The sequence below is a fragment of the Pseudorasbora parva genome, chromosome 9, assembly GCF_024679245.1.
Source record: "Pseudorasbora parva isolate DD20220531a chromosome 9, ASM2467924v1, whole genome shotgun sequence".
NCBI classification, from domain to species: Eukaryota; Metazoa; Chordata; class Actinopteri; order Cypriniformes; family Gobionidae; genus Pseudorasbora; species Pseudorasbora parva.
Window position 1 is genome coordinate 46,657,128 of NC_090180.1, and position 15,123 is coordinate 46,672,250.

At 39.2% G+C, this 15,123-nt stretch overlaps 2 protein-coding genes across 3 annotated transcripts in view; both read left to right on the forward strand.

Moving 5' to 3' along the window:
* The window catches only part of upf1 (UPF1 RNA helicase and ATPase), a 46,890-nt gene extending 39,217 nt beyond the window's left edge, over positions 1–7,673 (forward strand). For both annotated transcript variants that reach the window (XM_067452849.1, XM_067452850.1), the window contains exons 21-24: positions 639–800; positions 3,756–3,979; positions 4,611–4,733; positions 5,280–7,673. In XM_067452849.1, the coding sequence (XP_067308950.1) occupies positions 639–800; positions 3,756–3,979; positions 4,611–4,730 (506 nt within the window). In that variant the 3' untranslated portion in view covers positions 4,731–4,733; positions 5,280–7,673. The remainder of the gene's footprint in view (positions 1–638; positions 801–3,755; positions 3,980–4,610; positions 4,734–5,279) is intronic.
* A 4,136-nt stretch (positions 7,674–11,809) lies between these two features.
* Positions 11,810–15,123, forward strand: part of LOC137089302 (homer protein homolog 3) — a 40,997-nt gene continuing 37,683 nt past the window's right edge. The window contains exons 1-2 of the mRNA XM_067452851.1: positions 11,810–12,220; positions 12,844–12,893. Of these exons, the coding sequence (XP_067308952.1) occupies positions 12,871–12,893 (23 nt within the window). The 5' untranslated portion in view covers positions 11,810–12,220; positions 12,844–12,870. The remainder of the gene's footprint in view (positions 12,221–12,843; positions 12,894–15,123) is intronic.

Consider the following 15,123-nt stretch of genomic DNA (forward strand, 5'->3'; position numbering starts at 1 on the left):
CTATCGTCTTGAGAGCTGGGTTTGCTAATGTAAACACTAACGTTAGTGATTCACGCGCTTCTCCGGCTCCGCGTCAGTTATACGTTCTGAGATAACACTGCCATCTAGTGGTTGGATGTTATACAGTCTGTGGTTTAAACCGAACACAAAGCCACGAATCTTGGATGTAAATAAATAAATATATAAATATTGATACAGTGTTTTTGAGAATCGATACAGTATCGCCAAACATAATATCGCGATATTCACGTGTATCGATATTTTCTTACACCCCTATTAACATGTAAAGTAGGAATACTAATGATTTATTGATCGATTAATTGTTGATGTTAATTTAATCGGTGGTCGTTTAAGCAAAGCGTGTGGTTTTGAGGTGCGATTTGAGTTTCATGTCTTCAAGCCATGCAATGGATTAGGTACTATGGGTCCAAAAGACCCTCCAAACAAGTGATTTTACTGAACATAGGAACTACTTGTTTAAATGCCATAGAATAAACAAGTAATACGAGAGGATGAGTGGTCTTCCAGCACTGTTTCAGCTCCGCTCTCCTATTCTATTGTTGTTTCATGATGAACCTGCTTTTGAAATGTTTATTTTTTGTGAAATGTAATTTGCCAATTATTGTCTGTCTTTACAGGACGTCCATCTAATATGTATTTCCAGACCCATGATCAGGTCGGCATGATCGGGACCGGACCGAACCCTATGGGCTCCATGAACATTCCCATCCCATTCAATCTGGTCATGCCACCCATGCCTCCGCCAGGGTACCTGGGCCAGGTGAACGGCCCTGCTGCAGGTGAGAGAAAACCCCACAAACACTCAATTACAAATGTGTTTTTTGAGCAGGAAAAAAATAACTTTTGAGCAGACTAAAACTAAAAGCATTTCTAAAAACATTTTAAATAAAATAAATGCTTACTGGAATATTTATTTATTTATACTTCTTTAAACCTTTAACTTTTTCATATAGTTGGCAACAATTTATTTATTTTTAATTCATGAATTAAAAATTATTTTAATCAAAATAAAAACTTAAACGCTTTTTAATTTAAAGGAAAAAATCCTTTGATCTTTCAAAAAGACTTTTAAAATCTTTTAAAAATTCCTTTAATTTTCCTTTAATCATTGTTCATTTAGTTTAACTTGATGTGCTTAAAATTTTAAAGAGCTATATTTATATCTTAATGATACTAAAATAACACTGATCACGATATTAATCAGTTAAATAAAATTAAAAAGTCAAACCTAAAAATAAACAAAGCAAAATGACTTAAACTTTAACTAGAATGAAAATTGGAAAATATAAAAATAAAAACTAATTCAAAATATTTTTAAAAAGCGTTTACGTTTAAATTAAGAAAAATAAATCCCAAAAATGCACACTAAAATTACTTAAACTTACAATCAAAATTGAAATTAAAATTAAAATAAAAACTAATTTTTTGAGACTAATTCTATTCATAAAACCTATATTAGCATCTTAAAGGCACAATATGTAAGATTTTTGATGTTAAATATCCAAAAACAACTAGAACAATGTGATATATTTTGTTGACCTGTGTACTCCCATTATCCCAAATGTTTCTAAGTAGACCTGTCACGATTATTAAAAAATTGTTTGATCAAGATTAATTGGTCTAATCACGGTCATTACAGATGATCGTTATTATTTCCCACTATTAGAAGACTCAAGGATGCCCTGTAGTTAGTAGTGGGAAGTTCGGATCATTTTACAGACGAGATCTTTGAATCTCATTCAGCAAAATGAAAAAAAAAATCTAGTCATCATTTCAGCACAACAGGAAGAACGAAAAACTCTAGGTGAAGAGATTAACTCGCAACTTCCTTCCCTTCACAGCTGCCAGCATTGGTTCCCTTAAACCCTTAACTTAACGTCAGAATCAGCACAATCTGTGATTATTGTAAAATGGAGTCTACTGTTGCTAAATCGTGGAACGTGTTTGTTAATAAATAGATAGAGCTATTAAAAGCAAAATAATCCGCGCAAGAGTTTCCAGCTTCAAGGCAGCTTATGCGCGTGTGCTTGGAAACCGACCGCAACTTGCACATTTTAGTACTTTAGGCTTCGTGTGCGCGCCTAAACCATCAAATACACACAACAAATAGCCTATGTCAAAATGACCGTTTGGAGAGTATTCACTTATGTCTTAAATGGGCATTAACAGTTGGGAGAAAATATTATTTATAAAGATCTGCATTCGGTCTTAAAGACCTGGTTGACGATTGTGTCATTAATGTGAATCAAAACACATTAATTTGTACAGTGAAAACTATGCAGTGTTATTTTATATTTGATTATTAGATGTCTTTTGTAGGCCATTACACAAACAGTAATGTTAGTAGACCTTCCTGAAATCAAAGCACCGTATTTTATTTGTATCTTTGTTTTATTGTATATTTACTGTATTTATTTGACCATTTGTCTGTACTTTGTTTCTTGTTCTTATCGTATGCATATATAAAACAAAAAATGTCTGTAAATGCACTGGTTATAGATGTTTTATATTCGTTTTCTTTAAGCATTGCTGTTTATTTTGCTATAGATAGTTTACATGTTCAGATCATAAAGTAATGTTCATTTATTTTCTTAATTTTTCTTTTTATTATAATAACAAAAAGAACCCATAAGAATACAGTTAAAGTACCGGATCGATAAGCAGTATCGGTAAGAGAAGCAACAAAATATAAACGCCGCAGTATAAAATGCCGCACACTGACCGAGAGTGTCATGAGATGCATTGCTAAGGAAATGCAGCCTTTTAATACTGTGAAGAAACCAGCATTTAAAGAAATGCTCCACAACTTCGACAAGCAATTTGAATTTGCCAGGGAAAACTACATATTTCTGAAAGATACATATTTTTCATTGAATAAATTACTTTAATATTTAAAGGCTTTAAGTATATTAATGTGTTATTGCAAGTGACTACTTACAAGTAATTCAACTAAATAACCACAACAATTTGTATGACAATTAATCGCCAAAGCCCTAAAACAGACAATTAATTGTCATAATCGCAATTATTTATTGGACAATTAATCGTCAAACAAATTTCATAATCGTGACAGCCCTATTTCCGAGAGCGTTTAAATCCCGATAAATAAGGATTTAAATCAGGACACGGACTGTGTCCGTGCATCACCCGTCACTGACGTCATATCTGCGTTACCCTCGAGTTAGTAGAAACCATGGAAACACCAAAAGCGGTTTAATATATCATGTGTTTTATTAGACAGGTGAGCAACTGTGAGCAACAGAAAACTAATAATTGTTCTACAGCGCAATACAGTTAGTCTTATTGTTTAAATCTACTTTTCTGGATTTACAGCGATTACCATGTTTTATCATGCATAATATGATCTCGCTCACTGCAGTGTAAACAAGTGTCTCATACTAGCGCCGGGTGAACGCATAGAGTAGCATTATAACAACTTTCAACACTCAAAAGTGTCTAATATGATAAAACAGCGCTGCGTTACAACACACACACACACACACGCATGAGTGGAAGAAGTGGAAGAGCTCTGCCAAATCAAGGCATCATAAAGCTACGCTTTTGTTTTGAATAGGCGACCTCTAGCAGCGAAAAATTGCATATTATGGCTTTAATGGTATTAAAATAACACTGATCCTGATATTAATCAGTTCTCTCTCTCTCTCTCTCTCTCTCTCTCTCTCTCTCTCTCTCTCTCTCTCTCTCTCTCTCTCTCTCTCTCTCTCTGTTTACAGGTCGTGGTGCTCCCAAAGGTAAGGCCGGGGGTCGTGGAGGTCGCCAAAGGAACCGTGGCACGGGTAACCACGGAAGTGGGCAGGCTAACATGCCGAACAGTCAGGCCAGTCAGGATCTGGTGTCCCAGCCCTTCTCTCAGGGTCCTCTGACCCAGGGCTACATCACCATGAGCCAGCCTTCACAGATGAGCCAGCCTGGACTGTCCCAGCCTGAGCTCTCTCAGGTACACACACGTCAACATAAGGATTTGAGTTTAAAGTCCTCATGAAATCAAAATCGATCTTATTTACTTTGTTAGCACATATTACAGGTCTTAGGGTGCACAATTTATCCGTGCAAGTTAATACACAGAAAAAAAATTGTTTGCCATGGTAATCTTTAATAAAATCTGAAAAGTTACTTCTGGTCTGGAAACGGTGTTCCGCGTTCCTTCTCAGCTCATGTCAGTTTGACGGCTTGCGTTTTAAAATGCGTAACCACTCCCCTCCAACCGTTTGTCTGCTATGAGCAAAAGATGGAGAGGAGGAGGGAGCGCTGGGGTAAAACCCTGCCTCTGTTCAATATTCCACTTCACTTGGAAATACGAAATAAACTGGGACTTTAAAGTGCCCATATTATGCTCTTTTACGAGTTAATTTAATTTTCAGAGTCTGCTAGCAGTGTTGAGGGAAGTTACTTTTAAAATCATAATGAAGTAACTATAAGTTCTCATTCAAGATCAATGTTTTGATATTTTTTTTTAATTTATTGATACATGGTTTGCTTATTAAAGTTCCACTATTTTATACAAGCTATAAGCCACTTGGGTCTGTGTTGAAGTTTTGAGCTTTGTGTGGGTCTTTTGTGTGAAACAGGACAGCTACCTGGGTGATGAGTTCAAATCCCAGATGGATGTGGCGCTCTCCCAGGATTCAACCTACCAGGGCGAACGGGCTTATCAGCACGGAGGAGTGACTGGACTCTCACAGTACTAGAGTGTAAGACAACAACACACACACGTTTGTTTTTGTGAAATATGGGGACATTTCATAGGCATACTGTTTTTTTTATACAGTACAAACCATATTTTCTATCCCCCTACACTGCCCCAGCCCCTAAACCTACCCATCACACACACACACACTGCCCCTAAACGCGTCTCCGGCGCGACGACTCTGATCTTTCAAATATTCCTAATCTTTTGTAATCATCACACTCACACGCACACACACACACACACACACTGCCCCTAAACCTACCCATCACAGGAAACATTCTGCATTTTTACTTTCTCAAAAAAACTCATCCTGTATGATTTATAAGCCTTTTGAAAAGTGGGGACATGGGGAAATGTCCTCATAAGTCCCCCTCTTCCGTAATACCTGTGTCATACCCATGTCATTATACACATTTGTGTCCTGATGTCACAAAAACGACCACACACACACACCTTTCAAGATTTGTTTGCTATTTTGTCTATTCATGGAATAAAAAGAAGCAGAAGTAAGACTAATGGTGTTGTGTTTCTCTGGCTGTGTCCGCAGGTTGTTGGAACAGGAGCTAGGCCTGTGCTGAGCTTAGTTCATCAGCATTTTAAATATGGGTAAATATAAAAAAAGAACAAACATGGATGCCCGTTTACCACTGTTACAACTGAAGCACCATGGTGTGAGAGCAACAGGAGAGAATCAAACCAATCACAGGAGGGAGTAAAGCTGGACAGGACGAAAGAGAACGTGTGAGTGGCGGACTACATCCACCATTCGTTGAGGATGGGGAGGAGAGGGGAGACGCAGTGTTAGGAGGAGACGAAAAACGAGATCTTCGATCTGCAACTCCGCAAACGTGGAGGAGGCTCCTTCGAGCGCAGGGGCCCTTCCTGGCCTCCTCTCTCTCTCGCCTGGCTGCCGACGTCAGCCTCAGGCCTTGCCCTGCCAACAGAGACGGAGTAAAGATGAAGTTCTCTTAAAACTACCTGCAAAAACCACGCTTGCTCTGTCGTCTCCACGAGCTGAGAGAGGGGGTGACGTATTTAAAGTAATTATAAACGCTTTTCAAGCAGCTGATTTTCGGGAAAAGAGTTCCCCTCAAAGTTGAGATCTGACATTCAGGTTCTACCACCGAACATCTCCGAGAGAACGGACGCCTGCGGCGAGTGTTTTGCGTTTAATTTCGCGTTTTCCGAGCACGCTGGTCTCCAACGAAGGTGCTAGGGCACTCTGAAGGACGATTCAACTTTGAGGAAAGTTTTCCGCCTGAAGTCCGGGAGGGTAGAGGTGCCGTAACGGAGGGTCACATCTTAGCCGCTCTCTGCTAGGTGATTTGCAAAAGCAAAAGGGGTAGAAATGGCTTTCTCTTTTTCTTTTTAAATGTTTTGTCTCGGCAGAGCTGATGCGGAAGTGGCCCGACAGATCTATCCTTTCTTATTTTCCTCTTTTAAAATTGTTTTTTTGTTCAACTAGAATAAAAGCAGTGAAGTAGAACCGCTCTATTAGCCTGCTTGATTTAGATGTGGCTTCTTAAATCTCTTACCTTGCTGCAAAAAAAAACTAACAAAAATCAATCAAAACCACCAGGATTCTTGCCTTGGTCAGTCAAAAAAAAAGTCTAAATCAGGTTTTCCAAGGGTAGAAACTTCAGTGTGTGAGATCATCAGTGCTGAAATCTGTTAGATTTATTATGAGACAAGTGTCAATCACCGTAAACCCCTCCCACTTCTATTCTGTCCAATCAGGACGCCATCATAATATTGCTGCGCCCGAATCGCTTTAGTTAAAGGTGTGCAAATGACCAGTCGCACCTCGAAGAAAGCAGAAGGAGATCGCCGCACCTATGCGAAGGACAGACAGGTGAGATTCTCGCTGTTTTTGTGTCTGACCGTAAGAGGCGCTGTCGTGCTCTCTTGCTTTATGATGATGTCAGTGAGAGCGGCGGTAATACGCCAAACAGAGGTGTATGTATGTGTGTTTCCAGACTGCCCTTCCTCATTATTATTATTATTATTATCATTATTAGTTATTGTAGATCGTAGGTTTGCTTTGTTTTCCCTCTGTTTCAAGTTGCTTTATCCCCTTCTTAGTAGCTCATTTTTATTTGTACGATCTGACGTGAAGTTCTTGTAACCTCTCTGTGTGGAAATTGCTCATTTACTTGGTTTCCACGGACCCATTCAGAATTTTATGGCAGCTTTTAACATCTGTTCCGACCGATGCCAGTCGCCTCAACTTTGTACTTTTACTTTGGAGTGTTTGTACCTTGCTGTTACTCCATATTTGCAACACTTTTGACTGTTTAATATTACTGAAGTACCACCAATTGCATTTTATAGCATCATCGAGCACAAATTCATTTTAAGTTCACATATGCACCGCTTTGCTTTTTCTTTGCCCACAAGACAATCATGATTCATTCATAACCAACGTTGCAAAAATGTTGTACCATAGACGTTTTGACGTTCTTTATGCGTTCCACTCAGTGACTGATATTTCGTCTTTTCCATGTGTTAACCTCTCCTTTTAGAGTTGACTCATTCTCTAAAATTCCTCGTTTTGTTTTCACTTTTCATACTTCAACTGTAAATATCAGTGCTCAGTTTTGATATAACATCAGCCAAATTGTTGCCAATGACAATGAGATATGAACATTCAGGCCAAGGTGATCCAGAGTGATATCCCGGTTATGACAGAGCATCATACCTGAAGACAAGGAAATGCTGAGTTCACCCTCAAGTGTGAGGTTTCCGCTGCAAAAAAAAGTTGCATTCAGATATCAAATTTGACTGAAATGTACAATAAATTAACTTGCATTGAAGAGAGACATTGGAAAAATATCAGGATTTGAAGCATAATTCAGGATTTTGTTTTTGTGGAAAGAGTTTTCACCCCCACAGTATGTACTTCTTGTAACTTTACAAATAAATGTTGCTTTCTTTCACCCAATGCAGGTCTGTTTGCTTCCTTGTCTGTCTTGTGTATAATCAATAACGTAACTTAACGTAACAGGAGCTATATGTAAGAATGAATATATGTACACTTATTTTTATGTGAAGGACTTGAAATTTAAAAGGATGTGACTTACACGCACTCGAGAGCCTTTCTTTCATTGACGCAGGAATGTCTAAAATATACTTTTAATCAAACCATCATAACTGTGTAGTTTTAATTGCCTCATCTGTCGACATGATGCTGGTGAATGGCAGAGCTGCTGTAATCATATCCACATCACTACGATCAGATGATTTATTAACCGCTGCTTCTCACCGATGTCATTTTTGTTGTTTATTTTGTTATTGGAAAACATGCAGCATATTATTTACATATTCATCTAAATGTTACTCTAGTAACGTAGACATGCTTAATGTTCAATGCAAATAACAAGGGTTTCTGAAATCTACATATAGCCCCTATAAATGTTTGAGTTTTTTGACCGGTGTATTATAGATTTTAGTAAGTACAATTCTTGTGTTTACATTTCCCTATTATTTCTGTCCTCTGAAATGTCTTTTGTCGTCATGTCTTTCTGTCAATGTAAATGTCATGCACATTAAAGATGTTTACTTGCCTTGATGAAGAAAGAACGTTAAGTGCTATAGTTAAATTACAGTAAGAACATACAATATTTGCTTTTAAAGCTATTAATTTTATTTTAAAGTAAATAATTTGTATTAATTGTAGAATCTCACTGCTCTATCAATCACGCATTAAACCTACTGTGCTATGACGTTTTTTCTTCACTAATTGGATTTTGAAACTATAATATTCACTGGCATGCTCTTAAGCCATGTTACCTGGTGAAAAGTGTGTGTGCGCCACCTCAAACCCCCTGCAGTTTGCCTACAGAGCCAACAGGTGATGCAGTTAAAATGGCCCTCCACTTCATCCTCATCCTGGATTCCTCTGAAAACTACGCCAGGATCCTGTTTGTATATTTCAGCTCTGCTTTTGGTGTGTGCATGTTTCTGCCTGCAGGTGGATCACAGACTGGCTGACGTGAGACTGGGTCAACATAGATCATCAGTACTGGCTCGCTCACCCCATGCAAGACTGTGTTGTTTCCCCGACCTGCATGTGGGAGATTGAACATCTGGTGACCTGCTGCAATCCGATAGCCTAGAAATCTCGACGCACCCTAGCGGCAGCAAATCTAATCTGCCGCGAGTGTTCGTCTAGCAACTCTCAATTCCTTCTGAGCTGTAAAAACCTAACTCTGGTCAGGCCAATCATAACGTGTATAGAGTCGGTGGGCGGGGCTTAACATAATGACGGCTGAGTTGCGCTTGTGTGGTTCTAGTAAACACAGAAACTGGTGAACTTTGACCAACTCTGGAAGACTTGGAGTTAAGCTTTTCTCTGAGAAAAGAACAAAGAACGGCACTGAAGTCATTCTTAAGAAGGGAAGATGTGTTCGGAGTTTAGCCGACCGGATACAGCGAATGTTTAATCTGTCAGCGAGCTCTGTTTCACCTTCGTTGCTCTGGTTGGTGTAGCGCTATCCTATATCGGGTGCAGAGGGAGTTTGAAAGACAACCGTTTATCCGCCCCTCGGATTGAGCCGTCAATGGTGAGTTTCCAGACCAAACATCTTGATGTGGGTCTGGCTTGTGTGGCTAGCAATCCGAAGCGCAACGCTGTGAAAACAGCTTACATGATGGTAGACTTCCCAATCGATGCCGTGGATTCCTTCTTTTTCCTGGGAACATCATCACCTAGAACCTCAAGTTGGTGCTGAACACTCTGATTAAAAAAAGTGTGCCAGTGGTTGTACTTCCTGCGGCAACTAAAGAAGTTGGTGTCTCTGAATTTGCCTCACCGGCACATCATCCTAAATTAACCGTCTCCGGCGCGACGACTCTGATCTTTCAAATATTCCTAATCTTTTGTAATCAACGCGCCATCCTCAATAAACCCGTCTCTTGTGTGATACCCAGATATTTTGAATATTCCGATCTAATATGATTTCTGACCTGTAAGGTTGCCATAATAATAATCATACACTTTGATAATAGGCCAAAGGAGAACTGGCACCCCGACTGAGTCTGGTTTCTCCAAGGTTTATTTTTCTCCATCATGCCCTGATGGAGTTTTGGTTCCTTTGGTCGCCTTTGGCTTGGCTTGCTCAGTTGGGGACACAAAAATGATAATCTAATTTATTCAACTAAATATAAAAATAATTAATTGGGTCTTATTTAATTCTATAAACTATAATACTGATATGCCAACATTGTCGCTATATGATAAATTAAAATTAGCTGATAACATCACTGTTTTCTCCAGAACGACTGTACAGCCAAATCTAATTTTGTTGCAATATTATCCTGTTTAACACTGTGAAGCTGCTTTGACACAATCGTGATTGTAAAAGCGCTATATAAATAAAGTTGACTTATTGTTGATTCATCCTATAGTAAAGACAGTGATGTTACACTTCTACACTTGCAGCTTCATCCATCACCATCTGCTGCTGCCACTGCCAAAGACAACCGCAGACTGCAGCGTGTCATTCAAGAGTCAAACTTTGAGGCTTCACTGCGGAGGGAGACTTAAACCTCACGCCTCCAAAACAGTTTCTTTCCATCCGAAACTGGCCTCATCAACAGGTCTCTTATCTCCCTACATGGACATTACACATTATTACACTAATGCATAACAGACTGCTATGTTGCACTCTCTTACTTCAAAAACTCAAGCATTTGCACTGGCACGCTTTTGCACATCCTGCACTTATGTACTGTTAGCCTATTTTTATTTTTCCTAAATGTTTTATATTTATGCTCATCGTTTTCATACCTCTATAGTTTCTTTGTATTTATGCTTATGTAGCCAGTCCTACTTGACCTGCTCCTAGTGGGATTCGAACCGGGTCTTCAGCGAAGCGAAGGCTGGCCCGTGTGGTCCGATCAAACAGACGAGCTACTGGAGCTCAAACTGCTCCAGAAGTTAATGCTGGTTCTGTTAGAAAGCTGTCAGAATACACAGAGCAGCTCAGTTTGTTGCGTATGGGGCTGCATAGCCGCTGACCAGTCAGGGTGACCTCTGACCCCGCAGAAAGCACCAACAGTGGCACGTGAGCATCAGAACTGGACCACGGAGCAATGGAAGAAGGTGGCCTGGTCTGAGGAATCACGTGTTCTTTTACATCTCGTGGATGGTCGGGTGTGTGTGTGTGTGTGTGTGTCTTACCTGGGGAACACATGGCCCCAGGATGCACTATGGGAAGAAGGCGAGCCGGCGGAGGCAGTGTGATGCTTTGGCCAATGTTCTGCTGGGAAACCTTGGGTCCTCCATCCATGTGGATGTTACTTTGACACACTCCACCTACCTAAGCATTGCTGAGACCATGTTCAGCCTTTCATGGAAACGGTATTCTGGTGGCTGTGGCTCTTCCAGCAGATAATGCTCCTGACACAAAACTGGTTCAGGAATGGTTTGAGGGGCACAACAACCAGTTTGAGGCGTTGACTTGGCCTCCAAATTCCCCAGATCTCAATCCAATCGAGCATCTGTGGGATGTGCTGAACAAACAAGTCCGATCCATGGAGGCCCCACCTCGCAACTTACAGGACTGCTGCTAACATCTTGGGGCCAGATACCACAGCACACCTTCAGGGGTCTAGTGGAGTCCATGTCGATACGGGTCAGGGCTGTTTTGGCAACAAAAGGGGGACTGCATAATATTAGGTCAAAATGGTCAAGTTATGCTTGATAGGGGTATTAATGTTTACTATTTAGACCATTTCTATTATTGATTGCTATAAGGAGGTAAAGAAAGTTTCAACAAGTAGCCCTATGACAAAAAATTGACTATGCTACCTTTAATGGGCGATTCTGGTACATGTTAAAAAAAAAAGCAAATGGTGCATGCTCAGAAAATGCTATTACCTTCGGCGCCATGTCCACAAAACATGGTAACGCCATTGTTTTACTGCCTCTTGTGAATGTTTGTGGTGTCTCATTAGGGTCACATCAGCACAAATGTCTGTATGATTAACGGCTCCCTGATCACTAGAGGGCGAGAAGAGAACACACCGCAATGAAGCTGCAGCTCGTCCTCTGTCCGCTGGAGCGCGCGTCAGAGTCTCTTAAAGAACCGCCGGAGGCAGCGCGCGAGCTCAGAGTGGCGACGCGGGCTCGGGACATCAAAGCAAAACTGGTTACAAAGTAACAGACGCGGCACGTCATCAAAGGCATTCGAACGCGGAGTGTGACAGCCGGCGGGGTTTCCCGCGTGTTCCTCGCGGCTGCTGAAGAAGTGCGAGCTAAGAAACACACGGGCAAAAGAGGACCCGACAAGCGCCCCGGTCATCACGTCCAGTTTCTGCGGCTGCTAGTGTTGCATTCGCCGGCTGCCATTGCAAATGCATGCCATGATCACTGAATAGAAAGACTCCAGACACGGATTACAGCTTTTACAGAATCTACAGGGTGTAAACAGTTGCTCCACAACAGGAACAAGAGTTTGACATCCTGTGTGTTTACAACGACATGGGGTAAGTAAGAGTCGCTCACTCATAATCTTATTTATAGGAACTTCAGCTGAAGTCAAAGTCACCACAGCATTAGTTACTGTCTTAAACTGTTACATTAAAGACTTCCCATGGCTCTTATACCTGAACATGATTTATAAGATAATATAGACAGGCATACATCAGGAAAAATCATTGCATATTTGTGTATTTGACATGCTATATAGCATTTTAAATAGTTTTTATATAATTGCATGCATGCATTTTCATGAACTTCTGTTTTAAATGACCTGCAAACAAGCCAAAAGATGATTTAACTTCATATGCAACATCTGAAACACACTTTTCCTGAAGCATATGTGCATTTCACTTCACATTTAAATCTGATTGAATGTTGAAAATGAATTACCATAAATATCGCAACTGATAGATGCTCCTCTTTCTAGGATGTGTGTATTCTTAATATTGATTTGTAATTATGCATGCGTCTGTTTTCGTTTTAAAAGGTTATTTCTTGATGATCAAGATTAATTTAAAAGCTCGTTGAGTTCTTGAACTTGATCCCCGTCCTTGACCCAAATATGTCATTGATTTTCTCAGCGTTATCAATGCATGTGTGTGTGTTCATTCTCTGATTTCTAATGCAGAAGAAGACCCTCATCTGTCCAGTAAGAATGTTTCCATTGCACAGAGAGAGGTAAGATGATTTAACAATGCTTTAATCGCTTTATCTTCATCCGTTTAGGGGTTTTTGTCAAATGAATAACATTTTAAACATTATTTTGCAAACGTTGCAAAGTCAATTTTGAAGCATTATGCAAAAGCTTGCCATCTAGATATCAGCATCAGCCATTAAAAAAACTTGTGAAAATGGACAAGGCATCTGTTTTTCATCCAATGACCCTTTTATCCTGCTCTTCATGGGAGTTATGGATTCTGCACAGATAAAGAGAGATTTCTCTGCAAAAAAAGGTTGTGGGATATTGTTTATGAAACAGCCAGGATTGTTTTTTTTCTCAGTTGCCATGGCGACCGCACAACGTATGTTCTGCGGCGTCTCAAGTGTCCATCTCAATGAGTTTCAGGAGGGCTGTTTGTAAAGCGGACCTGACCTTCAGGAGGCCAGGAATGGGTTAAAGCCGTTAATTAGTTCAGGTGTGATGATGCTGTCGGGTCAGAACACGCCTGGCCTCGTTTCTTCCTTTCAACTGGAACGTTTGTCCTTCAAACCATCCGTCTTTGTCTTTTATTTGCTTATTACATGTTCCTGGTCTTGTTGGGAATGATTTATCAGTGCACATTACTCCACAGGAAACATTTGTCTCATTGAATATATTCAGAAGAACATTTTCACCACGCTTTGGTAAATCATCACATTTATAACACGTTGACATGGTACGCCTTAATTATGATTTACTAAGTCATTGTTAAAATGGTGACATTCTAAAGCATCATGACAAAATGATGTCATGCTAAATAATAATTAAGAGATCAAAACTTTGAGATTTAAAAAAATCAAAAGATTAAAAATCATAGATTATGACAGGTCAAAATGATGACTAGTCATAAATTATACTAAATCTAAATCACATACTAAATTATCAGATTAAAACAATCAAAATTGAGAGTGTTAAAATGAAAATAACTAACATAAAGGTCGAATTAACATAAATCAAAATTGACAAATAATGCGATTAAAAAATCCAAAATATGACATAAAAGTCGAGATGTTAACGAAATTACAAATCATGAGATTAAAAAATCAAAAGATTAAAAATCATAAATTATGACAGGTCAAAATGATGACTAGTCATAAATCAAACTAAATCTAAATCACATACTAAATTATGAGATGATAAACAATCAAAATTGAGAGCGTTAAAATGAAGCCATAACTCACATAAAGGTCGAAATAACAAATCAAAATAGACAAATCATGAGATTTAAAAAATCATAATATTATGACATTAAGTCATTATAACAGTCAAAATTATGACATAAAAGTTGAAATTGTGACACAAGTCATAATAAAGTATACAAAATCATAATTATATTTTTAAAAAATGAATAAAAAATTGTGATGTCATTGTTGATTTCATACTTGCATACTGATTTCGACTTTTTATGTCATATTTATGATGTATCAGAGTGGGATTTTCGAAAATGGGCTTCCATAAAAATCTAATTTTCGGGAAGTAAAATGGGTTTTGAATTATATTTTATGCTGATGAATTATCATATCTAGAGACCAGAATTTGAACACTGGGGGAAAAAAGATTTTTTGAAGTTGTAAAAACGAGAGATTATTAGAGTGTTTTCACCTCCAAAAAGTTTTAAAGTCTTTTTTTTTACTTTTAAATGTCGTTGAATGTCATTTAAATGTCAAATGTTTTATTAAATGTGTTCCTGCCTTTTCTGTGTAATGATTTCTGCACTTTACTAGCAATTTCAGAGTGAAAAACAAGTATTTTTGTTTTCAGTGAAGGTTTAGGAAACTTTTCATTTGAGATCGTATGAAACCACCAGAGCTTCTGCCCGACAGCAATAATGTTGAGTTCGGCCAAAGACGACGTACAAATCGGGTTTGACTCTTTATTGCAGCCAGACCCACATCAAGATGTTTGGTCTGGAAACTCACCATTGACGGCTCAATCCGAGGGGCGGATAAACGGCTGTCTTTCAAACTCCCTCTGCACGCGATAGGATAGCGCTACACCAACCAGAGCAACGAAGGTGAAGCGGAGCTCGCTGACAGATTAAACATTCACCGTATCCGGTCGGCTAAACTCAGAACACATCTTCCCTTTTTAAGAATGACTTCAGTGCCGTTCTTTGTTCTTTTCTCAGAGAAAAGCTTAACTCAAGTCTTCCAGTCAAAGCTGATTCGAAAGACCGCCACCGTTCGCCAGTTTCTGTGTTTACTAGAA